This window comes from Empidonax traillii, unplaced genomic scaffold (assembly GCF_003031625.1).
Source record: "Empidonax traillii isolate 1590-97213 ecotype Southwest subspecies unplaced genomic scaffold, ASM303162v1 scaffold25:size3598162, whole genome shotgun sequence".
In the NCBI taxonomy this organism is placed as follows: domain Eukaryota; kingdom Metazoa; phylum Chordata; class Aves; order Passeriformes; family Tyrannidae; genus Empidonax; species Empidonax traillii.
The window spans coordinates 2,230,946-2,257,788 of NW_020955218.1; the positions used below are offsets into that span (position 1 = coordinate 2,230,946).

The following is a 26,843-nucleotide window of genomic DNA, read 5'->3' on the forward strand; positions in this document are numbered from 1 at the left end:
GCAAGAGATCAAGAGCACGTTTAGATCACCACAAAACTTTTTCAGTCAGAGAGGATCTCATAGGCAGAGATTTTTTTTCCCCAGTTGTGAACTACAGCAGCCTAAAAGCTTATCTAAATTCTGTAACTTTTGATGCCTGCAAGGGAGCAAGAAGAAAAACTGAGCCTCTGGACAGAAATCAGCAGAATTTTGGAGTTTGGTCTCAACACACTGGCATCCCTTCCTCCGTGCAAAAGTGGCACAGAGATTTGGTGCTCATTACAGTGACCTCCTTAAGGTCAGTTAATTATCTCAGAGCTGTCACTATTCACCAGCACTCACTCAAGAAGCTGGCTGCTGGAGCCAGCCACATTTAGCTCACCTTCCCCAAACACAAGAGTTACTCTCCTCTAATTCTTAGAAACATTTTTCCTCCTTCACCAAATGATATCAGGCCTTCTGATGCTATACTGGAACAAATTACTGCTGAATTATAGCTTGTAACATTGGCCACAGCTTTTGTCCTGAGGCTTCCTGAATTACCAGCATCTTCTTTTGCTCTCTGTTCAAACAAAGGAAACATTGTTTTCTCCATACTGTGCTTGGACAGAAAATTCAGGCTTGAACTAAACTGCTTCTACATCTTGTTTGGTTAGATGGGATTTATCCACCCTCAGCAGTAACTTATCAGCAGAGAAGGAAGGGGAAGAAGGTTTTCAAAGGGTTGCTTGCTTTTTGTTTCATGATCAGAGATTCCTCTCAGCCAGAAGGAGAGAAAGAAAAGCTGGGAAGTTGTGAAATCTACAGAACAATGAACCTAAAAGTTGCTATTTGATAAAAGCTGGGTTATTAAATTATATTACTAATAAAAACCAGACCTGTTGATTAACTTACATGGAGTGAACCATCCATGCATTCAGGGGAACAAGAAAACTGTATTTATTAAAATGATTAACATGATTATGGCAAATTCCCAGAGAAGGAAAATAGTTGAAAACTTGTAAATGCCTTATCTGATATACTCCAAGGTTAAAATTCTGGTCTAGAGGACAAAAAATGGTGTGAGAGACTGTGTCACTGGCACTGACAATGGCAGTCACCTGTGCCTTTTTTTTTTTTTTAAATTAGACAAAAGAGTCCAGAACAAGAGTTCACACCTCTCCAAATATTAACCTGCATACATATTTCAAGAATCAATGCTGCAGTGGAAGCATTTTTAAGCATAATTTAAACCCCAAAGTTTAAATTTCACTTTGTTGAGAAGACTAATTTTTTCCCCTAAGTATTTCCTCTTGGAAACGGGAAGAAAGACAAAACATTCAGGGATAAAGCCATACGGCTTCCTTAATTTTTCACTCACAACAAAAAAAAGAAAGCATCAAGTGAAGAGTCAGGAGGGAAGTCTACTCTCAGTTCTGGTTTTATTCCAGTAGGAAAAATCAAATGTTGGCATCATAGTTTTGTTGACATTGATGCAACATGGGGCAAAGGTAGATGCAGAATCACACTAAATGATCTTCCTTTTGTTACTTCAGCTGCACAGAAAGTTACATAATGAAAATGACTCTTGGAAATGGCAGCCTGACTTTCTTTCACCTACATTGCTGAATATAATTGCCCTCTGTACTCTGCTACCAAAGCTATTGTCAGGGTCACAACAACGCCTCACAAATGCTTTCTTATTCTTTTCTGATACATGTTTTTTCTTCTTTTTAGGATATAAAAGTTAATCTGGGTCTGATCCCACATTTCCTTCAATACAGTTATGGGAGCAACATGCTCGTCGTAATGACAGTGGGTCAAATTCATGCCAGATACAACTGCACTTTAGCCAGTGGAATAACACACTGGGCAAACAGTACTGGACTACTTGGTCCTGCAAGCAATTTCAGATTCCAAATATCTCACCCTTTGCCTTTGGTGACAGTTACACAATATTGAAGTCATGTGTGAGCACTGAGAAGCCTCTGGCGCATCAAGACCTCACACTGGGCAACATTTTCAAGTGCTGACATTTGCATGTTTTGTTACTGACCTCGGACAAAACAGATTGGGGCCCAAGTCCTTACCCAGGCAAAATCCCCAGGAATTCCAGTATGATTTTTGCCTAAGGACTGAAGGAGCGATTCAGCCTAATGTGAAAACTGATGTTCCAGAAGCTTTTTCTAGGCAGCATGCTAATTATAGACTTGAGCTCGACATCTGTAGCACAAACCCATGCTGCATTTTGCAACCTGAGCTTCTCTATGAAGAACCCCACAACAAAAACAAAGCTGACTTATCATTTACAAAGGACCTTTAATAAGTGTCCACAAACTGTAGTATTTATATTAAGAGCAGCATATGAGCTACTTCAAAAGATGACAAAGTAGAAAAATGCCACTGGGACTGTTTTCTACAGAGCACACATGGGAGTTACTTTCACTCCTGTCCAACAAAACCATGTTTTGGAACCTCTGTAGCTGAGCACATGGAGGTTTTTTTCTTCCTAGAAGAAACTGGTGGTGCAGTGAACACCAAAAAGCACTTCTTTTGTCCCTCTGTTTCCAGGTGAAAGAGAATAAATCTACCCCAGCTGTTAAACTCCTTATGAAATACCTACTAAGTGCCCTTGTGAAATGCCTTCAAATTGTTGGCACTGTAGCTAGTTTCTTCTTGGTTACCAGATGATTATTTTCCACATCAGTGGACAATGATAAAAGTAGAAGAGATTGTGCTTTCTTCCTCTTTAGATGAGGTGTTGGCAGATAATAAATCATTTTACAATGCTGGCATTGATTTCCCTGTATTTACACATGGAAAGCAAAATACAAACAGGTTGTATGATGCCATTCTCAAACTACAAACTGGTAGTGGAGGAACTAAACTGATAAAGGTTTCATTTTCCAGCCTGTGCCTCTTTAGAGCTTTTGCTTAGATGATCTTAAATCCCATGCAAGCACCCTGTGGGGTTTTTTAAAAATTGTTTTTTGACAATAGGCAGAAATCCTCTAAAATCAAGTTGTACCTGCCTGTCAAGGGGTGGCTGCCCATGTCCTTCCATGTGTATGTGAAATACATTGGGACAGATTTTGTGGATGAAACTAGAATAATACAGGGTGTATTATTCTAACTTGTTGTCAGTAGACAAGTTCAAATATATTCTGTTAAACAGAAATTAGCTCAGAACACCATCTTTTTGCTTGTACAGTAAGAAGACATGAATCTTAAGGTAGTGATGGTCAAGAATGGATTCAAAACAGATATCTTGTAAATATACACTCTCTGATTTCTCCCCTTTTCATCTTCCATGTTGATTCCCTAGCTGTAAACTTCCCTATTAAATTTCATCACAGAAAATGTACCAAGAGTTTTTTAGGCCACTCTGAAATTTTAGCCTGTAACCAAGTCTTGGAAAATCCTGTTATGTACTTCCTACCTTAGACATTATCCCACAGCACCATGATATTTTTTTTCCAGGCTGAAAGTAATAAGCTACTTCCTTCTCAGTACACTAAGCACATGATTCGGAGGCCACTGAGCAAGCTGACATGTGAAATTATTAAATGTACAAATCGAAAAGCCGGTGTTCTTTTATATTTGGTATCATCATTAGATGTGTACACAAAGCTCTCTCTATCCAACAGCTTCAACTCTCTAACTTTTCCAAAGGGTTGCACAGGATTTAGTGACAGATTTCATTAGTCAGTGGTATGTATTTGGTATAAAACCTCCCTGAAATCAACGGGGTGTCCTTGTGGTGTATAAGTTGACTTTGCAAAAGGAAGTCAAGTCAAAAGAAATTGGATAGATAAATCCGAAAACGCCTGGACTTTTAGAGAAAGGTGGTCATGCTTTTATCCCTGTTACGTAATAGAGTCAAACTACTATTGGATCCCTTGGGAATAAAACCCTGTTTGGGTTAAAATTGCTGAGGTTTCTATTTCTAGAGTCCTAAAATTCTTCCCTTTTCCTGTTTGAACCACCAGCTCTTCTGTTCTCATTAATGGCCTGACGTGCAAAAGCACTAAGTGCTTCCATGAAAGACATGGATTTTCCAAAAGTCCTAATGGTCCAAGAGGTACCAATGTCTTCTAAAATATTGCCTTTGCTGCTGAAAACTTCTTCGCTGTCTCAAAATCATTTTCTTCTGGGGAATACTCTCAAAAACCTGTGATTAAATGCACTCTACTGCCTAGTTATGGTGATGTCAGAAGTAACACTGGTTGTAGGAGTGAGACAAAATCTGTGGTCCACGAAAAAGTTCAGTTGCTGTTGATTTCTTAGAGGCAGTGAACTCAGATGTTAACAAACATTTGCAAAGGTCATCAAGGTACTACAAAAAATGCTCAGAAGGTGAAGACTGAAGACTATTTCTTTTTAAACAGCTTTTTTTCAAAAACACATTTTAGAACCTGCCTGTATTTCTGTACTTTTTTTCTTCAATTTTGCACTATTCTGACTTTAACTGAGGCATAAAACTACTTATATGCGCAGTCAACTCCCTTCCCATACCTTTAATTTTTTAACATACTATCCGAAGTATTGTTATATGATTTGATAGGCAATGCGTTGATTTGTACTGTTTTTTTTTCTGCTGTGTTACATGAAAATCTGATTATCTACAGACGTCAGTTCCACTACCATAGGGCCTTGGAGTATGATTAGACTTTAAATTTTAGTAGGGTAAGCTACGTGCAAATGAGCTCTTGAATTTACACTTTCTATGTTGGATATGACTAAGTAGAAGAATGAATTGTTTTGAATCACAGAATGCCTTTGTTGTCAGATGCCAGGCCAAGCAGTGGGCTCTGTTACTTTTACAGGACACTAGACTTTTAGGGACATTAATGAGGTCATACTCACACACATAGTAGCACCAAATAAAACTGAAATAGAAGGAAACAGAGGGAGGACAAAATCTGAGCAGTCAGAAACATCAAATTACCTCTCCCTGCCCATTCACAGCTTTCTCGTGACCCCACTGGAGTCAGTGGGAGCTTTGCCAATTAATTTCAATAGGAGGAGAATCTGGGTTGGATTGGGGTTTCCTGATTCTGCCCACAGCAACACAGATGCATACCAGACCACTCTCAGGAAGGGGGAAAAAAACCAGGGCAAATTCACAGTAACTGTGGCAACAGGAGGGACGGTTCTCATTGGTATCATGTACTTTGAAATTCAGTAGCTGCTTTGTGCCATGACGTGTTTCTCCCCTCTGTCAAATTAATGTTTTCTTTCCATGTAGAAGGCCCATCAGGGAAAGAGCACAGCTGAAAATCATCAACACAAACAGCCCCCAGAAGCCTTTTCACATATCCCACCTCACATCTGTCATAATGGCAAAATCATGTTTGCAAACATGAAAAAATTGCCTTAAACATGGTATTTCCCCAAAACACAGAGAATTAATGCAGCCTGTTCTGTGAATGTCTCTCAGTCCGTGTGAGCGACAACTGGTAAAAAAACTACCTTAGCAGAATGCCAAGACCTCTGCTATGGAGAGCAACTGCTAAAGGATGCACAGATTGTCCAACTCTGGTTGCAATTGTTTTCCTTTCTTACCCTTTTTTTCACTAAGGTCCTCACTATTGTAGTCCTTAGACTTGATCATTTCATTAGGACTGTAAACACTGAATGAGACTTAGGGCAAGGTTTGACAGCTTCAGGAAAGCAGCAGAATATAAAAAAGATAAGTCAGTGATGCCCTAAGGACTGTCATAGGCAGTCAAACCTAAAAGGGAAGCAAGTGAATTTCTCTTCCCTTCCACCTTGTGCTCTCTGTTTTACAGGAGGCAGTTCCCATGCTGACAAGCAGGCAGCACTCTCTACAAAGTCAGAAGACAGCAAAACCTGCCTCTGCAGCTGCCAAGGACAGAGAAGAGACTGGAAACATATGTTCTTTGTGTTTGGGAAGCTCCAGTTTAGGTAGACTACCTGGGTCAGGGCCCAGATGGTGTAAACTGCTGAATCTCAGAGCTTAGGTTAGCTGAGACTCTGGTTTAATAAGTATACTTTAATTAAACTTCTGAGCTATTCTGATATTCTTCATTAACTCCTCACAAGCCTCCAAACAACCTCCAGGGGAAAACCAAAGAAGCAAAAACTGATGTGACTTCTTCAAAGTAACCATGTGAGTCACTGTCAGAGTTCAGGCAGGAGCACATCTCCTGAGCATCAGTACAATAGAAATGATGCAAAGGCCACCTCTGAAGTTTACCGAGCTAAGACAGCAGCTTAAGGAGGCCTGAACTGCCCTGTGCATTTCAGTGAATTGTTATCTGAAAGTCTCAGGGCTGATACCTTTAAAGTCAACATTAATTAATCACTGAATGAAGTGTGCTGGAAAGGGGCAGAAACAATCATCTGTGGAGTTCAGGATGTTGTAGGAGAGATGGAAAGCCGTGAGCTTTGGAGAGCACTTGAACGAAAAGCACACTGAAGGTGCATATGAGGCAACTGAGATAAACACAGAAAGATAAGGAAGAGATTGGAATCTTGGTGATGCAATCTTGGACTGCTAGTAGGTGGGATTCAAATGTCTTGGGAGCAATCAAGCCAAAGGGATTCCTGAGGGAATTTACAACTGTGCCATCTGTCCCTTACAGTTGGAGCTCATTTTGTAGATGGCTTTTGGAAGAGAATTAATACTATGTTTCTCCCTCAGATTAACCCTACTGGTGATTGACTGCTGGCATGAATGCCAAAACATTCAACTCAGTAGCTAACACACCAGGAAAACCCACCCCAAACAAAACACCCTGTCACTTACTCACAGTACCTTTCCTGTGGTATTATCTTAAGCTGAAGCCATTAAGGAAAGAGTCTCTATTTCTCAATTTTTCTGACTCAGTGTTCTTTCAACCCAGTTTCTAGCAGATCTATCAAGCCCCAAGAGCAGTACAGCTGCAATGTGACTCAGCTTCAGGACAGCAGACAGGCCTTGTCAGAGCTGGTTAGTAAACTGGTCTGCAGAACCTGAGTGGGTTGAGATGGTTCAGAGACACCCATTAGTTACACAGTCAGAAGAGCCTGTGGTGGGGAGACGAAGTTAAAGCACTGGACAGTACACCAAGGCTAGAAGGAGGATTGGTTTGGCATTCACAGATACAGGCCAGAGGCACTAAGAATGGTGCCTGCTCTGAATGGGGCACATATATCAGAGGAATAGGCAAATAAATTTCACAGTGACCTGTTTGCTTGGTCTCTGCCATTCTCTTGTGCTGAAACTTTTGTTAGCATGACCACTGTCCCCAGAACACGGCCAAAATCAGTCCACAGCCTTCTCCTCTACAAAGGTGTAATTCTAATGCTTAGTGCTAGACACTGCAGACTGCAGATGTTTTTTTCCAAGCCTGGTCTGCATGTAACAAAAATGGATAATGCACCCCTAAGCCACAATGTCACAGAGAACGTGCTGTGTACAAGGGTCTTGTCAACACCACTGCCCTAAGACCTGACACTTGGAACCAACATCATTGTAGACATTGCACTCATTAGTAGCTTGGAAAAGAAATGGGTAATAAGTTAGTTTGCTAATAATAGGTAATTCTATAATTAACAGCCAACCATGAAAGATTCTAGACAGCTCGTAAGATGAAAGGGGACTAATTTTTATAAATCACGCCTTACAAGCCTTGCCTTATTAAACTGAACAGGAAGAACTGAAAGCAAGCTGGAGATGCACTATTTTCCAGTTCTTAATATCACCACCCATAAAAGGAGCTTGTAAGCTCAAATATGGATTGACTGCACTCCACAGCATGTGCAATGAATCTACATCTGACATATCCATGTATTGTATGCCACAGAGCAGCAAATTTTGGCTCTGAATAATAAATTCATTTCTGAATGATTGCTGAGTTTAAATTGTGAAAGTAAGTTATATGACCTATGAAGACAGTAGCATAACAATCAAAATATCCTGATTTGGGGACAGTCTGAGCAAGTTACCACAGTAACTCCTTCAAGTCCAGATACCTAAGTATCATGGGTATAACCTGATATTAACGACCTCACTTTTTTTTTTTTCTGAAAGAATTTAAGTGTTTTGGCAACAATAGTGCTCATTCCCCGAAAGCTCATTAACATCTCATAAAATCTTGCAAAAGCAAGAAAGGCACAACTTTCCCATGTCCAATCTTCCTATTACTAGAATATATGTTTTTCATTGGATCATCCCATGCATTTTGGCAGTTTGGAAGGAAGGAGGATCTCCAGGGAAGTGTTTCTTGTCTTCCCTACCAAAATCAAACTAAGAAAATGCACATTCCTGCAATGAAAGCTGAGTAGAGCCAGAGTCCATTCACTGTGTAAAGGTTCCAAGTCTGACATTTCCCAAGTGCACAACCAGCGATGATAACTGCTAATTGTTTCTGAAGTGTTATGGAGCCTGCACTGGTAAAAGAGAAGGCGGAAGGAGAAGATTCAATAAAAGTAATTCAATGAAGAAAGCAGTGCTTTCTTCAAGCCCTCCCTTCTTCAGGATTTCTAATAAGAAGAGATTGTTGGTGAATTTTCACCTCATACAAACATCTTGTCAATTCCAGAACAGAAGAATAACACCTTTACAAGAAATGTCTGAGAGCTTAAATCCAGCCTGGAAAAAGCAAACACAAATCCACTGATTTCAGTAGAGTTACAGATGGCCCACTTAATGTACAACAGGGTTGATTAGGCCCTTCTCCCACACTGTAGCACTATTTTGCCTCAGAAACCTTTGCTTTCTAAGTACCAACCATTTGTAAACAGCCTGTAGCACTGAACTGCAATTAAATAAAGGAATGGGAAACACACGTATATTTTAAAACATTTCTCAGTAGTGGAATTTAAGAGCAAGTATTGACCCATTTTTCTGTTTAACGTCAGGATCTTATGTCAATATCGCAGGCAAAACACCAAGGATCTGCAGAATCTCAGTTATTGCACACATATTTCTGCTTCCCACGGTTTCCTACGGGCATTAAACTGGAATCATGTATAAGCACAGTGCATGTCTCAGGAAGAACTTGTTCTTCCTTTTAAGCCATCTCAGCACTACAGCAGGTGGGCACAGGCTCTCTTGCTAAAAGCACAGAGAGAGAGAGAGAAAGAGAGAGAAGAAAGTTGCTTACTGTTTCGAGGCTTCTCCTCATCCATGCCTTCATCTTCATTTTCTGGATCAATATCTTCTGCTTGAGTTATCCAGTCCAAGTATCCCTTCAAATCCTCCTCTAGCTGTTGTTTTTCCCGTAACTTCTGGAAGTCGCCTCGAGCCTTAGCCTTCTCTCTTTCTTTGGAAAACTCCCTAGCAAGAGGGAGGGAGGGAGGGGACATGGGTGGAGGGAAGGCAGACATGGAAAAACAATGGGTTAGATTGATTTCCACTAGGAAGTCTCCTCAGCCTGTGTAGCACACCCAGCTTTCTCTAGCCTTTTAAGATAGACACATGAATGGACCGTCCCTTCTAGATACACATGTAAAACAGCTGGAGTGTCCACATTTCTACCAATACTTAGGAAAAGATTAATACCTGGTTTTAATCCTTTAATTCTCAACGTTTGACTGACTATTCAAACAAAACACATAGGTAACATTTCTGTGCAATTTTCTGTACAGTGTCATACACTTTCTAATATTCTGTACCACTTGATATTCCCTAACAGTTACCCACAAATATCTATACGGATAATGGTTAATGATGAACTGTTTGACAATAATCTGACATCTGGAGAGTGAGATGGTGGCTTTAATTTTTAGCCAGGTTTCAATCTGTCTTTAAAATTATATGTGTGATCACAACTAAATTGGGTTAAGTGTAATTAATGGTACTCACAATTTTGTACACATTTAATTATGGTCAATTTCACACACAGTGCTGGAAAATATATTTAAAAACTCAGACCTCAATGTTTTACTGCAGATTTTCAGTATTCAAGCCTGTTATCTGACACAAAATGTATTTTTCAAATACAAGTTGTGTGAACAAACACAAATTATGGGTAGAAACATAAATTAAGGGTAGAAAAAACTAATAGATTCTGCCAGAAAGTGAAAAGAGTAGACATTTGATGGCAGTTTTATGAAAGAACCCTATTGGGAATATAGACTGAAAACAGAGGGCTTAAGAACAAGAATTTCATGTTGCTTAGTTATGATCCTGAACGCTTTGCCTTCTTTTTGGCTTTGGTTCTGTCTTCCCCTCTTTCAGAGACACCTATACAGCAATATTTTTTTTCAGGAAATGCTGACCTACCTCTATTTACAGACTCTCATGTGGTTCTAAACCAGGTTTTAGCACTTGTATTTCAAAAAGTAAGCTTAATGATTGTGAAAATTGCTGGACCAAGAGTACCTAAGCATTAAGGCTCATATCTGCTGAAGCAGATCCCTACATAAGACACACACAGCAGATAATACAGTCCATTCTGTAATGGTAAAGCCATTCTCTCCAATTCATTCTCTATTACTGTTGCTGATGAAAGTCAACAAGGAGTGGATTTTTAAAAAAAATCCTAGTCCACCTAGGATTTGCTTAATTTTTGCTCCTGCAAAAATAAATAGGAAACCTAACACCAATTTTGGTGGCATAATATGAGGATTCTGAAAATCCTATCCCAAATGTGAATGAATGCCATGTGACTGCTCTATAGGTAGTTGAGATGGAGGTTGGTTTCTGACAGTGATGGTGAAGTATTTTCCTCCTGTCTGGTCCAAAACTCACTCAAAGATTTCTGTGGACTTCAATAGGTTTTGGATCAGGCTTTCAATCATATGAGCTGTGCAAAAACCAGCACTCTAGCAGAATCAAAGTAGGATGGTCCCTTAATTTCAAGCCAAAGTATCTGACAAAGCATGTGCCTTTGTCACATTGCTGAGGGTTTAGTCCCTCCCCTGGGGCTGTGATAATGAAGGTGGAAATGAGTAAGAGAAACACTGAAGGGAGATCACAGTCAACCCTGGCTCCAAACTCAGCCTCAAGGCATGGAAAAAATGAAAAAAATGAAATTTTGTCATACTGGGAGTGATATTTTGCTATTTACAATGTAAAACAAATAATCCCCCAATAATAATAATAATAAAAACTGTACAAAGAATTTTTGAAAAATCAATCAATAGTAGTTATATTTTCTGCTTCAATAACACCTTTCCACCGGGTCTGATACAGTGCCTTATCCAAATTAATGAATTAACTATGAAAAAAATAATCACTGAATGAATCTATGAATTATTAAGCCTGTTTGATAAATCAAATTTCAATTGTTAGCTCCAAAACTGTTATTTTAGAATCTAAAACAAATGGGTCCAATTTTTAAACAGACTGAGCCCTGAACTTCAAGTGAGAACTATTTATATTTATATGGATATAAACTGAAAGGGGCGGTTTTGGAAACCAAAGTGGCAAAAATTACTAAACAGCCCAGCTTTCAGAAGTGAAATTCCTACTGTGCACTGAAGTGGATCATTTATGTCCAGTGTCTCTAAGCTGTATGTCTGCTCGGGTCCTTTCAGTCCACACTTACTGTCCCCCTCAGTGGGGTTGTGGGGGAGACTAAAGCAGTGTGAGATTTTAACAGGATGTCTTTACAGTAACCATCAGCAGAGGAGTGAATTTTAACTAGAGTTTTACAGTGGGAAACACTGCGATTGCCTCATCTAAACAATGTGCGATTGCATGTCTCCTTCCTTTGTACAATGTATGATACTCCACATCTCAGATGACTCTCCAAAGAAGACAATCTATTTAAATTGTCTTCATTTCTATGCTCTACTAACATTAGACCATTGGGAACAGGTGGCTCAGGAAATTGCTACGGCAATTCAAACCACCTCCCATGTGGAACACCAGCCTGTACTTGGGCAAATGTAGTTCACCATCATGAATTGCTATGAATGATCATTTACCATCCCATGTGAAATGAGCTGGTGAACTCAGTCCGGTGCCTGTTGCAGGCAGGTGGGCACATTTCTTCTGACACCATCACAGCTCACAATAAAGGGCCATTGTTTGCAGTTTCAGCAGGGAGGCCAAGGACCAAACAAGCTTTCTGATGGAAATGCCATCTTGAGTCTGGAGGTGGTCTTCTCAAAAAAGACTGCACTATCGTGTCAGGGTAAGGTTAACAAAGGTTTGCAGAACTATCAAGCAATCTGTCCATTTTCAGTGAGCCCAAGAACATCAGTATAAGAGTTGGTGAGCTCTGGTTGTTTTCACAAGAATTCAGTTTCCTTCACTTTCCTTTACTTTTCCCAGAAAATTATAAGATTTGTCTGCCAATGGGAATACAAAATAGCAGAGTATTCTGGAGAGATATTTTTTGTCTGTGAGGCTACAGTGGATCAAAATCCATAAATATAAACACCCAGCTCTGCATCCTGTGCTGTATCAGAAGAAAACTTTTCTTTCCCACCCTGATGATGAAATACAGGTAACTCTTGCCTATATCTGATCTCAAGATGACTTTTCACATGTAGAGGAAACGGAAAGTGAGAAAACCAGCAGGATTCTAGCACTTCAAAGCTCTTGTTTACTACTAAAACTGGAGCACAAGCCTTCAAATCTCATCCATCCTAGGAATGGGAAGAGTTGGAAGAGGGGACAGAAGACTGCAAAAAATTCCTGAAAGGTCACAAAAACTGCTCAGGGAGGAGTTACAACCATAGCCAGCCTCCCATTTGCTCCGACTTCTTTCCTGGTAGTAAAATCATCACAAGCAGTCAACTGGGTTTTGCAGGATCCTCTCAAAGTAGAAAAAAACGGCTGTTTCTCCTGCCCTCCATTTGCTTTAGGCAACTGCTTGTTTGGCCTGTGTCCTGGGATTTGGTTCACTGTTAGTCAAAATATAAAGGGAATGTGAATCTATGTGCTTCAGCGTGCATGTCTGAAGGTTGAACCCACACTGCCAGTATTTTTCCTCACTAATTAACTGAAACAGGTAACACAGATGTGAAAATCTCTGATCTCAAGCAAATTCTAATCACTGCTCACAGCAATGATGTGGAATTGTTTTGCCTGGGCTTGAGGAAGTCTTCTGTGTGATCTGCTGACTGGATATTTTCTTTGGAATAGATGAATTTTATATTGTGCTCAGTCAAGACAGGAAGAGATTACAACTCTCTATATAAATACTCTGACACGCTATTCAGCTTATCACGAGACTAGTAAATTCACCAGGACCATGAATGGTTGATGTACCTGAGGAAAAACAAATTACAGATGAGTTCTTTAGGCAGAGCAGAACCCAGCATTTGATTTTGCAGGTGCAATCAAGATGTCTTTGTGAGTACAATTAATTACACTTATGTATTCAGAAGTGATTAAAAAAAACCCCTAAGCTAATCTGTCATTGACAAAGTCTACCTACACAACATGCTTGCTCAAGTTCCTGAAATAGATAAATGGGAAGAAATCAGAGAGGCCCAGAATGGATATTTAAAGATAAGCAGGAATGCTGCTTTGTATCTACATAGGACAGACAGGTGGATCATCTACACAGATCAGGCTAATAGCAATACTCTAGGTAAAAAAAAAAAAAAAAAGCTGAATTTGCGAAGTGAAGACACTTTGTAACTCAGCAGAATTTAGAACTGCTTTAGAAAGTTAATTGTTTAAGAACTGCTTATTTAGCCCAAAGAAAATTTGGAACATTTCTCCCATAATTTCTGTGTTTTTTCATGGTTGCAAATTCTTAAGTTTCTTTTTACTTTTCTCCAGTTGGGGAAATTTTTGCAGAAACGGTGCAGCTGTCATAACACTGTGAAGACAGCCAGAAAGAGTGACTCACAGCTTAAACAAGGTGAACTTCATCTTCGATTTCAGTTCCCTCTACAGACTGTTTCCATCTCTTACCACTAAGCTGTGGTGTTCTAGCTGCAGTATGTCAGCAGGCAGAAGATTTAGGCCCCAAAACACTTCCTTGAGTTAACAATGAAAGGGAGAGGAAATTCAATTTTTAATTATATAGAGATAAAAATCCAGGTAAATTGAATCAGCAGTGCTTCAACAGTGTGCACTCCTCACGGCTGGGCTCACCAGCACTGTTTATCTAGTCAGATACCATATAATCTTTAATAACTGTCCTATATGGTCCTGGAGGGCATCTCTTATAGACCAGATCACTTTCCCTCTGTCAGCTGGTCATCATCCTCCACTACTGCTGATATCCTTACCTGCTGGTCAGAGTACCCACCTGGAGAAAGGAGGAGCATATGATTTATAATTGTACCCTGAGTATCACTCTCCAGATATCCAAACACAGACTATTGCCTGACACTTCATTACTGGGGATTTTTTCCCCCACTCCCATTACTGCTTGGAAACCCTTCTTTTTGCAGCAGCTATCTTAGCAGCACATCTCCTCCAGTGGAGTAATGAAGATTGTAATAATACCTCCTGCAGAACTTCTGTTACCTGTCTCTTTGCCAGATGGCCAGTGGTGGATCTTTTTCTCTGGTCCCTCTACTGCCCTTTCTGTGTTGTTGGCCCAAGTACTGAGGACACAATTTCTGTGAGGCATCAAGTCCTCTCTCCTGTTCAGAGATAATTTTCCCTCTCTTATTACCACAAGACTTCAGGGCTGCCCACTCAGGCGACAGGTACAGTCCCTGAGCAAATTCATTCAGAGCTCATCAAAGGAGGTAATAAGTTAGAACCAAAGCAAAAGAGGATGCATTGGAGTCCTCATGCCATATTTATCCACGTACATAGAATGGCTGTGATCACCCAGTCATGCCCAAATATGGAATCAGAAGCCTAATCCTAGGAGATCTTTTTTTTTAGAATCTTGCGAGGAATGTTTGCTGGCTTGATTCCTCTAATTATGTGGCTCCCCAGGGCAGTAAAGTTTTTCACTACTGGGGACAATATCCATTGTTTTTAATCAGAGCTCCTAAAATGACATTTTGCAGTGAGGGTTATACTGCAGAACTGAAATACAGAAAAATGTCTGCATGTCTTAAGAATGCTTAAGCACTAGAGGGACTTCTCTTGCTTCTCTGTTCATCCTTAGGAAAGGCCAGAGGGAAATGATCTTTTCTCTCTGCACCATGCCAGGCTTGTAATCTGCACAATAGAGAAGATGGGCTTACTGAAGAGGAAACGTGCCCAAGACTCTCTCCAGGGAAAATAGTCTCCTGTTAGGCTGTGTGTTACTTACATTAAGCAATGTGAAAATTTCTCCTGTGAGAAGACAGAATTTGGCAGGAGTCTCATCCTACACATGTGGAAGGATTTGTCTCGTGCTCTCATTCTTCCTTCAATCCTATTGACTCTTCCAGAAATTTTACTACAATCCCCTTCTTCTATGGCAAATGGATTGCTTTACCCACAGGAGAACATAGTGCTGTCCTCTTCCCACAGAGCACAGGTAGAGGAACTTGTTACAGGCAAAGAATTGTCTTATATGCCTTGGATTTACTCAAAAGACTCGCTCTATGATATTAGGAATGCCATATTTTGCTATTGGCACAGCGATAGCATAGGCCTTCTCTTAAGGTTTTTGAGATCAACCCGCCACTGACTGTTGTTTTGGAAACCAGAGAGTAGGAATAGAAATACAAATTTTAAAAAATAAACAATAATAAAACATTTTCCTGGTACTGCTTACCCGCTAAGTACACCGAGAACCAAGTTAAGTACAAAAAATGACCCTATGATGATTAGTGTAACAAAATAGATCCAGGGCCAGTCCCTTCCTATGGCATCATTGACCTGGAAGAGTGGAATGATAATTAGTGAGACAAGCTCAGATTCTGAGCACTGCAAGGCTCCAGCCAAAGAGATCCCAAGTCACCAGCAGTAAGATTTTTCAATAGCCAGTTTTCTAAAAATTTATGACAGGTTGACAATAGTGATTTTGAGTGCCCTGAGGTTGAATTTCTTTGTCAGAGAATAACACTGCTTTTGTTACCTGTATTGTTATTTACAATATTTGAACATTTTGTCAAAGTATTTCAGAGCTGATGTGAAGCTTCCTTGAATTCAGATTTTTAATCCCTCTGAAAGTATCCTGGTGACAGGGAAGAACCCTTATTATGGAGTCTTGCCCTGTAGCATTGGAAAAAGGACACCAAAACTGTCAGCTTACCCGCTCAACACACCAAGAACCAGATTTAGAACGAAAAAGGATCCAAAGATGACCAGACTGACAAAATACACCCATGGTAACTCATAGCCCATAGCGTCCTGCATCTGGAAAGATGAAGGAAAGTTAGAAGACAGAGAGGGAAAGCAGAAATGATTAGGCAAAGGAACAGATGGAAAGGTTTGTAAACAGAGCCTGTGGTTGGTTTACACATAATCATAGCAAGTGTTTTTGTCTGTTCTTTCTTATGTGACTGCTCCTTTGATTGTTCTTTTGATCTGTTTCCTTACAGTCATTGATTAATACAGGCTAAGATATGAGACTAAGTGCCTACTGGCACTTCTTTAGATGCTCGAAGTTGTGGACTGTTACGTTTTGGAGTTTACTTACAGCACCACAAAAGGTCCACCTCATGACCTCTAAACTTCTATTCCCTACACATACACACGACCCTCTGCTGCCAGTGAAAATATTGCTGCTTTTTGCTAAGCGTTGCCAGATCACGTTCACTTCCTATGTGTAGCACAAGTACAGGTACCTCAGAGAGGAGCATGTGGGAACTGTGGCCAAATACTGATCTGTCCCTGGCAATGCTCTAGTAATTTTCCCAGTTTACCACACTGAGGGCAGCAGCTTTATATTTGAGGAAAGTTGTTTCAAGGCCCAGTGTGGTCAAGTGTTTTCTAAAGTTTCCTCACAAACGTCGTTTCTCTGCTTGAAGGATGAATCGCTTATGAAAACGTGATTCCTATGCAACGGAATAGCAAGAGAATTTGAGACTGTAAACTAAATGATCTCACACTACTGCAGGCATCTGCAAACAAAGCAGGTAGACTATTGTTTTAGCACCAGAACCTGTATTATGTGTGGTTTAACTCTAGCACATAATAAGATTTTGCATATATTCTAAAAGCATCTAGTACATAAACACTATTTTATCTTGAAGTCTCCTTTAAAGTTCAAAATTTTGAAAGTTGCTGGATACCTTAATAGAATCTCACTTTCATGATGGTATCAAAAATACCAGAGTCTCTTCTTTACTGTTCATAAACACTTATCGTTGGAGCCAGACGTAGCATCATTAAAGAAACAGATGGTGTTTAACATTTTCAGGAGCACTAAATTGATTTATGAACATAAATTGCAGACTTGAAAGTACCTAACGGCGTAAAGCAACCTACGTTCCTTTGTTTTCCACCCTTTTGAAAATTTTATTGTATGTTGTCTTCTCTTTCCAGGAAAATGCTTTTTCCTTTGGAACCTAAATGCTTGCTGGGATCACAGAAAAAATATTCTTCCATGTATGGGCACTGAGACACACTTCAGGAAAAGGGATCTGATTCAAGATTTGTAACAACTCAGAAAATGAATTTCAAACCTTCACTAAGGCAAGGCAGGAGAGAACACTAATATAATCAGTTCTTTGTGGATGGAAGTCTATTATCCATTTTTCTTCCAAAGCAGAGTCACTAAAGTCCTTGTCTGGCAATAGTCCACAGTCAATGGGCCGATCCAGAACTCCATCTCAAGGCTCCTTCAGCTGTGACTGAACTGAAGTAGACTCATTAAAAAATAAGTTCGAAATCTCCCTCTGTGAAAACAGTTCACCAGCTCCTTCCTCACAGGATGAATACATCTGGTGGTCAGAAGAGAGTACCTGAACCTCTAACATCCCCTAACTGTATTAAACAGCTTGCCTTTTCTAGTTTTGTAGAATTATTCAGTTACTTTATAAATCACACCGATTATTCTTTATGGTTGCAAGCCACATTTCATCCCACACGACCAAAAAGTAGACACCTCTGGTGTATACTACACATCAGTGCTTTAATAAGAACAAAACATCATGCTGTATAAAGATGGAAGGAAACATTCACCTGAGATCCCAATGGGGAAATCAGGCAGGCAAAATGTAACTGCCCAAGCTGGAATTAAGTAAAGGAATGAGACTTAACAGCCTCCCTCTTCTACAGAGAACGTCACTATCTATATAAAACGATCCGCACAAACAATGAGTATGGATGACTTTCAAAAACTGCCATAAGAATTTACCACTGTGGGCACACTGATGACTTGACATCCCTCTAATTATGATAGATGGTGATAAAAAAAGCCTGAGCTGTATGGTATTTATCTATCAACAGTTTGGGTAGGTTTTTTTGTCATCTGGGAAAGTCAGCTGGAAAAGCAGAACTTCTCAAAACTGTGGTACAAGTGAATCCTAAGCAGCAAAGGCCAGGGTGCCAGGTACAGAGTTCAGGGGCGTGTCAGGGTACTCAGAGAAGTACAAAGCTTCCCTGGAATGAAGAGATTTCCAGATGGCAAGAAGCTTCCACCATGGCCTGGTAAAGTCTATAACTGGAATATAGTGTACTCTGGCTATTCCCAATGCCCACACAATTGCATAACGATCGTACCAGCTTGCATCAGCACAAATTAGTCCCGAAAAACAGACCTGCATTCTGGTACAGCAGAGCATTTGGGACTTCCTGGACTGAAAATTTCAGAAGTCAGCTTTTCATCTCCTTTTTATTGCACAGTGATATAACGTATCAGAGAAGCTGAGGGGCAGAGACAGCTTCTCAAGCATAGAGAAACCATCAGTATCTGGCAAACAGCTGAGTTCATCTCTCTGTTGCTGGACTTGCCTATGTTTGGTGCTTTCACCCCTCATTTTCTTTAGCAGCAAGCAAGACTATTCCATACATCGTGGGACGGACCCACAGGTGACATATTCCAGGAATATATGTTAGATATTGATATAACATTAGGTATTTGGTAAATTGTGTTAAAAACTCCCTGTAATAAGGAAACAGTACATTGTGAACTTGATACTTGCTCCTGAAAAACATCTGCAGGAGAAATGCAGAGAAATAGGTTGTTTGACAAAAGTGGAAGTTGGGGGGGAGGGTGGAAAGAAAAGTAATAGACTTACTTAAAACAGCAGCAGCTAAGTACCAATATTTAAGAAACATTAAATTCCTGGCTAAGACTGTATCTTCTAAATATCTGAAAATGCTTCCTCCAAAATGGAAGTATCCTATCCAGGACGGACAGTCCTCAATGATAACTGCATGGGAGCATTGTTCAGGAAGAGCCGTGCACTGGTGTTCCAGTGAAGCTGTTTCCTGGAAGCTTACAATCATTCTGCAGATCTGCAGCTATTAATCATGCATGTTTGCATACACACACGTCCTGCTGGTTACAGCTGTAGCCTTTCACTGCAGGCCTAACTTAGGTGGCAGAGCCGATTTCTCCTCATTATGCTATTGAAGTGGAGAAGATGCAAAGGGTCACAGCAAGACCAGGAGTGTTACCATTTGCACACTACTGAGGGCAGAAAAGGAGGTGTGCAAGACAGATTTTGCACTGTTGCCTCCAGTGAAGAGGAAATGGTTCAGTTATAGGTTACCTCTCCAGGACGGACAACTACTGATACACAGTTCAGTTTTCTGGTCACTGAGTGCACCACTTCTCCCTGAGTATTCACTACTAACCCTATGAATCTCAACAAAAAAGTGGATCATCTTCTAAATTCACAGTTCTGAATATAGACCATCAGCCAGTATAGGTCTGAATGATAATATTCCAGCTCCAGTAGTCAATGTGATTGCAACCTGATGCCAACTTAAGCATGTATTGAACAATTCTTACGTCAGCTGGAAGCACAGGATCAGTGAGAATCTGCAGATTGTCATTTATAGAAGTAATTCTGCTTTCTGAGTCAAACTGCCTGACCGTTCATAGCTCACATCTCAACACTCACATGTCACTACTCTCAACAGCGAGGAAGTTGGCACATATTAGAGCATATTAGTGCATCATCTCTCACAGACCTCAGGGATAAAGAGATAAAGATTCCTTCTCATGACTTGCTGCATACCCTCTCCAGCGCTGTGGGGGCATCATTTGGCTCACTATGCTTCAGATTTCAAATCTGCAAAGTGGAATACTACCTTGCTTCACTGGGCACTGTCAAAGAAACCACTCAGCATCATGATGAAAAGATGGGATATCTGAGCATATTTGAGGTCTGTTGGACCTTGTGTACTGCAGAAGAGCTCTTTCTTCACCAGGCATCCTTAATTGCTATCATGCCTATGGCATTTCAACAAAGGCTTTTTTCCCAATGGTACAGGTAATTGCTTAGAAATAACAGTAGGATTTTTAATTCTGTAGTTTGCTCATCACAATGACTACCAGCAGTTTCAGGAGGGGCCAAGGAATAAAAATCTATTTATCTCTATAAATAGACCTTTGTGCCTATGTCTTCCAGTTCTTCAGAAGACATGGGTGAAGACACACTAGTAAGGCCACGGGAGATGTGCATGCATTACTTGCTTAGCGATTTTTTTTCTTTCCCAGGGATAATAGTCTGGCACATTTTGCAAGTATCTCATTCCTCATACAGGCAACATGGTTCAAAGACAATGCTACAGGCATATTACCTATTAACATAGTGGCTGAGCATGACCAAGCACATAGTGGAGGGCTTTCAGTCACTTAATGGGAGGGGCAGACACAATTCACTCCATTCTGCTGACTTTACAAGACACACACTCACACCCTGACACTTTGTGGCAAATGTCTTTTAAAAATAACGTGGAGCTACAGGAAAAGTGCAATCCATCATAGAAGGGCAGCTGTCACTGGAAAATAGCAAGCTGAAGACAAAAAATTCAACGTCTTGTTCAGTGCACAGCACTGGAGAGCTGCAGCTTAACAGGAAGTGAGTTTGTTAGGATACCTGGGTCAGGCTTCTTTTTCTTGAATAAATTGCTAATTGATTTCTAACGACTGTAGGGTGTTATGATAACCTTTTCCAAACACAAGTGCTACAAGTATTTTATAATGAAGGGTAGTGTTCTGCAATGAAGTGTATAACCTTTCACAGAGTAACATTCATCAAGAGGACCAGAGTATTCCATAAAATTAAAGGGTAGTAACTTAGGAAATTTTGTGTAGAAATGCTGTTTTATGTAGCCTACCTGTGGAATTCACTGCCTCAGGAAATAATCTAGCCAAAAGTAATGATCATGGCCAGTAGCAAGATCTCTGGTTGAAACCAAGGATGTCTTGTAACTATCTAAAATTGAAGAAATTAGGAGCAGGAGACAGCTGAGAAAAGAGGTAACAGTTGTCACTGAATGTATTCTCCTGCTTGAAGTCTTTATTTCAAAAAGCACCTTTTTCAGGAACAGTACTTAAGCATTTTAAGAATGCATAGAAGTGATTTCCTCACCTTAGATCAAAGATCTCGTGGTAGGCTACTGGCAGGCAAAGCTCACATGATCCATAAAGGGTCATGCAGATACCAGTGTGAGATTTAGATATTTATCACTGATCGATTACAAAGTAAAAAGGTTTGCATTAAAACATAAATTTTCCTTTTTCACCCTCTCTTTTTTTCTCTTCCCATGAATATTTGGGTGAATGCACTTCATTCACACATATGCTCGTGGAGCTACAACTTTAAAGTCTGCTAGAACAACACTAGAAACACTTTTTATAGGATGATGCACTTTTATGCACTGTAAAGTAAAACTGTTTTCTCCTACACCTTTTAATCAGAACTTGGGTAGAAAACCAACCAAAAACCAACACAGGTCTGAACTTTACCCTTCACAGCTATGGCTGAGTTGACAATATTAAAGAAAAAATGTCTATTTTATAGATGTAGGTAAATCCTACATCTCAGGCAAGGGGTTTGTGGCCTACAGTACTTCTACTCTTACACTGTTTCTTTGGCTTCCATTGTATCTTCTCACTGCCTTCATGACAGCTAAAGCTTTGCTTTGTTTCTGAAACTTCACTAACTCCAATGCTTTGCATTCGTACAATCAGAGAACAGAAAAAGGATCTCATAAACCTATGTATTAATTCTTCATTATTACTTCAGAAGTAACTAAGGTTGTGTCTGTATACATTTGTCCAGTGAAGATGCAAAACTTTGAAAGATCTCCCTCTCCCCATGCTAGGCACAATATATCAGCAGAAATAGCTGAGGAGCAAAATATTATTCATCCCATGTGAGAAAATGGATGTTGCTGGCAGTTCCTAAGAACAGTCAACTAACAACTGTAACTGGGAACAGCAGGTTTTTGAGGCTGCTCTGCAAACAAAATGGAAATTATTTTGTTCAAAGAGACATTCTCTTCTGGTTAACTTCTCAATGCAAAGATTCTTTGAGGTTAAGAACCCTTGGCTCTGCAGTACTTTGAGTCTTTGCTTGGAAAGCTCTTTGTAGTAGAGCAGGCAGAGGACTTGTAATGAGAAGATGTGACTCCAGTCTTTCTCTCAATTTGTCCTTAGAGATCTAAGACATCTGACAACTGTCTTTTTAGCAGCCATGCTCTTGAACAGCTTGTAGGTAGGTAATACAACTGTAACACGAATAAACCAACCCCTAAATATGCAAAAATTTAGTTTGTTAGCTCTGGTAATGAATCCTGCACACTGCGTTTTTCTCTGAGCTATAAACAGTACACTGCTTATGTTACAATACTTTTTCCCCATGTAATACTTGTGATAAATATATTAACTAGGCATTTTTAAATTTATTGGAAACTCCCCTACATCTAACTCTGCTTTCAACAAGGAAATTATTATTCACAATTTCTATCTTTTTCACAAAACTACAAATTCTCAAAAGAAGCCCCAGGAAGATTTCAATGAGCTAACATGGAACTAAAGGTATAGTAAGGAGGGACACTACTAAAATTGACTTCCTATGTATGTTAGGCTTGATAAACACTTTATCCAACCTAACCAACAAACCATGGGATTGTTTCTTTAGCATTAAAATCCTGACTATCCTGAACCTGCTGATTTGTTTAAAGCCTGAATAGTGTGAGGTTGCCGCATATCATGTCAATAAAGACATGAAGAGAAGCATTCTTTTACTTGATAAATTCCTGGTTGCTCTCCACACACACCTCAAGTAAGTATACACACAGCACTTGAACTCACCATTCACAAAGGGAGCAAGAAAAAGATCATATTTCCTATTACTCACCATATACCCTTAAAGCTGGATTTAGACAGTGTATTATTACACTAAGGATGCAGATTCCAACTTGCAGATCGTTCATTATTTAAAAGCTAATTAGTTGTCTTTGCTTGGTTGGTTTTTAATCCAGCACTCATGTATATGCATAATTTAAGGCATATGAATAATTCCTCTGAAGCCAATGGTCAATATTATTGTTACCAGTGGAAATGAACTGATACACATAACCGCTTTGCTTGAATAAGCTGGGGACAGGACTGGAAGAAATGCATAAGGAGCTCATTTTCTGAAATTCCTTGCAAAAAAGTATAAATTTAATGTACACAACGACTAAAAAATTGACAAAAACATTAAAGTTTTTCTGTCTATGAATTCTAGTGCACAGTAAAAAGTATTATCCTCTTGTCAACCTGGAATATTCTTTCAGACCTCATGAGTCATTAAGACAGGAATTTAAGGTCTCAGAGCTCACTCAAAGCTGAGGAAAGAGATGGGGAATAAAAAAAAATATCAAACCTGCGAACTTTGTAATAAGCAAAAACACAAACCCTAAAATAGGCTGGATTTATTTCTATGGACTTAAAAATTGGTTATGAATGGCTAAAAATATAAGAAAAGGACTCCAGATGCCTTTGCTCTTCCTCTGAGTAGAACTTCTTTATAAGCATCAACACTAATAGTCTTACAGGGATTCTAAGCCAAAGCCACTTCTTATGACTGTTCCAAAATTGTCCACATTTTGTAGGTGGTACTATCAGATGGATGCAGAGGAGAGACCAGAGAGTTCAACCCAACTGCAGTCTGAACTGAGAGTCAAAGGAATGAGCAGCACTTCATCAGTTACTCCTGTTAAAAATTTGACAATCAGATTTCTTTTATTTTGAAGTACTGAAGGAAAAAGGAAATTTTAAGCTCAGCGTTTTTTCCAAGCTCTTATTTTTAAGTTTCTACTCGTTTTGTTACCTCAATTATGGATTTTCCAAATTTTGTATGTGCATTCTCTAGGTACACATAGACATGTATAACCTTCTTTTCAGTGTCTTCATAAGAAAGGCAAGATAGAGATGGGTGAAGCCAAGAGCACAGGGATCATGAACCAGTCAGAGACTGCTCCAGACAGGTTATTCTGCTATACAGTCACTGTGGGATAAAAACAAATAATGTAGGCAAGATTCATCATACGTGGGCAGTAGGAAGAACAATAGACTCCTATATGTAGCTTGGTTCCCCAATTGTTCTGTATGCTCTCTAGTGATGGAAAGAGCAAATTAAAATTCCACACTGAGGCAGCAACATTGGCAATTTGTACAGAACTCTCTGCAGGAGCTAAATGGAGCCATTAACCGAGAAAGGACTGCCTCGATGAGGACAACAGAAACATCGAGATTAATCTGCAACAGAGAACCCTTGAGAAAGAATCAAACAAACTGCAGCCATGGGAGATGACTCCAGGGGAGAGCAGGGTAAGGGGGCAGACAGATCTGAGAAGATGGGAGTCTGCAGAGGTTGTCTCTTCACCCCTGCTAATAAAGATTATGTTGAATCTGCTGTAGATGCACTCACCCCAATACACCTGTTCTGATCCAGGTGAACTGTAATTCCTGGTTTATTAATTAAAAGCTTTTGGTTTAGCTATAGTTCATAGTTATGCTGCCGGATCTCCCTGGTAAGAGGGTGAAGCCTCCAGAACTGACCAAGCTTCCCACACCACACCACAGAGAAGAAAAGTGAAAGCAGCGCTGGAATCAGTCTCAAGAGCCACGAGAGAAAACATTCTTACAAAAGATACCCTTTGGCTGGCTTGAGCTCCCTGGGGAGACTGTGTAAAGGCAGGAGTCCTGCAGGAGAGCCCTATCAGGCTGCTGCAACCTGTGCAAGAGCAAGGTTAGAGCAGAGATATAGAAGCACTGCCTTTTAAACCCTGTCAGCTGCTTGATGGCAAAGAAAAAACACAAAAAAATAGCTCATATGAGCGTCTTTAAAATGATACAGGAATGTCATTTTGCTGTTATATGAAGCAAACTATTTGCTTTTTGTTGCACACAGTTTACAGGCAGGGCATTTCCACCCATAGAATTTGCCAAGCTTATTTCTTTTTAGCAGCACAGAGTCACATTTTTGTCACTCATTAAATACTGGCCCCATCTTTTCAAGGATACTCCACTTTACTGGTTGGGGGAGACTGTGTAAAGTCTAAGACACATAGAAAAAGACCCAACTTTCAGCTATCTAGCCCCAGATAGTGTATGCTGTCACTGAATCTTCCCACTGTGTTTTTAGCACTCAGTATATAATCACTGGGTTCCTCAACATTATTTCATTCATTTGTAAAGTTCCATATTCATATTTCAGCTGTTTTCAGTTTGGGTGCACATTGAGGTTTTTTTTTTTTACAGTCAGCTGTTCTTTATCAGACTGAGGAAACATAAGGTCTGTCTGAAAGTGGGAAGAGAATTAAAACTTGCATTCAAATACCAGCAGGTCAAAATGTCTGTGGCACACAATGATTGAGCTGAACTCTTCCCCTGCAATCTATTTCTGTTGAAAATGCTTACTGATCCCCCAGTAGTTTGGGCTTGCTGGAGAGGTAGAGAATCATAGAATCCAAAAGGTTGGAAAAGACCTCTAAAGATCATCAAGTCCAACTGTCAACTTAGCACCACCATGTTTGCAGCTAGAGGGGAAATACTGGGGATGTTTACTAGTGTTCTAACTAAATCTGTAATTTCAAGGGGCCTTCTCACAAGTTTACTGTACAATTTGGATAGATGGCAAAGGCCACTGGCATTTAACTTCATACTTTTCAAAACAGAAATAAAATAAAGTTAGGCTCTCCCTTGCCTTAAAAAAACCTAGTAGTGTTACTGGTTTTTGTTTTCACAGAGTTGCAACATTTATTAGCGCTGGTAGTATTCCGAAGGGACATGGATTACCATGGCAAATCAGCTGTCTGAAAAGCGGATTCTGCTGACAAAATCTCAGCATATTAAATTTTATTAGTACAACTACCTCTGGGAAATTCCTGTAGCCAACCGAACTAGGGGAGGAAAACCAAAAATAATCAGGAAGCTACCATTTACACCTCTTCCAATCCCACCTGTGCTCTTTGTGCTTTCTTATGGGACTTTTCTGTTTTTCTGTGAAAACTGGAGGGGACTACATACCTCTGCAGCATGTTTGGCAATACAGGGATTCTGAACTCCCACTGAAAACATTAGTTACACAGCAAGAATTCCTTACATCAAAGACAAATTCTGAGCTCCAATAAGACTCCTGCTTTTCTACCTCACTTTCTTTCTCCAGGCTTAATACGTAAAAGAGAAAAAAAATAAATTTTCCTCAGTTCAGTTTAGCACAGAACGTGTTAGCCAAAAGTGAAATACTGAAATTCACAGACTGCCACACGATAAAGCAACTCACGTACTAAAGTGTGCTGAAACTGCCGTAAACAACTCCCTCTAAGCTGCTCCCTCAGAAGGTAGCTGTGTTTATGTCAGTGGTGGCTCTGTCTGCACTGAGGCTGACTGGGTCAGATGGACCACCGGGAAAAGAGGATGCCATACCCTGACCCAGGCTGAGCTCTTCAAGACAAGAACAAGACTGAGCAGGTCTTCAGGACTTTCCACAAACACATCCTGGAATCTGGTAAGCCAAGACCTCACTCTTGATCCATTTTGCTTGTTGATATGGATGTCTGACAGACCATTTTCCCTACCTCTTCCATACTCAAAGGCCAACATCAATACTGATATTACCTCTGCCTTCTTATTACACTACTCTTCTTAGTTCCTAAGTAATAAATCTACTCAGAGGAG

At 39.9% G+C, this 26,843-nt stretch overlaps 1 protein-coding gene across 12 annotated transcripts in view; it reads right to left on the minus strand.

Annotated features, from left to right (window-relative positions):
• CACNA1C (calcium voltage-gated channel subunit alpha1 C) overlaps positions 1-26,843 on the minus strand; it is a 431,380-nt gene that overhangs the window by 134,742 nt on the left and 269,795 nt on the right. For all 12 annotated transcript variants that reach the window (XM_027905723.1, XM_027905708.1, XM_027905715.1 and 9 more), the window contains exons 8-9: positions 16,023-16,126; positions 9,072-9,244 (exon numbers count right to left, since the gene is read on the minus strand). In XM_027905723.1, the coding sequence (XP_027761524.1) occupies positions 9,072-9,244; positions 16,023-16,126 (277 nt within the window). The remainder of the gene's footprint in view (positions 1-9,071; positions 9,245-16,022; positions 16,127-26,843) is intronic.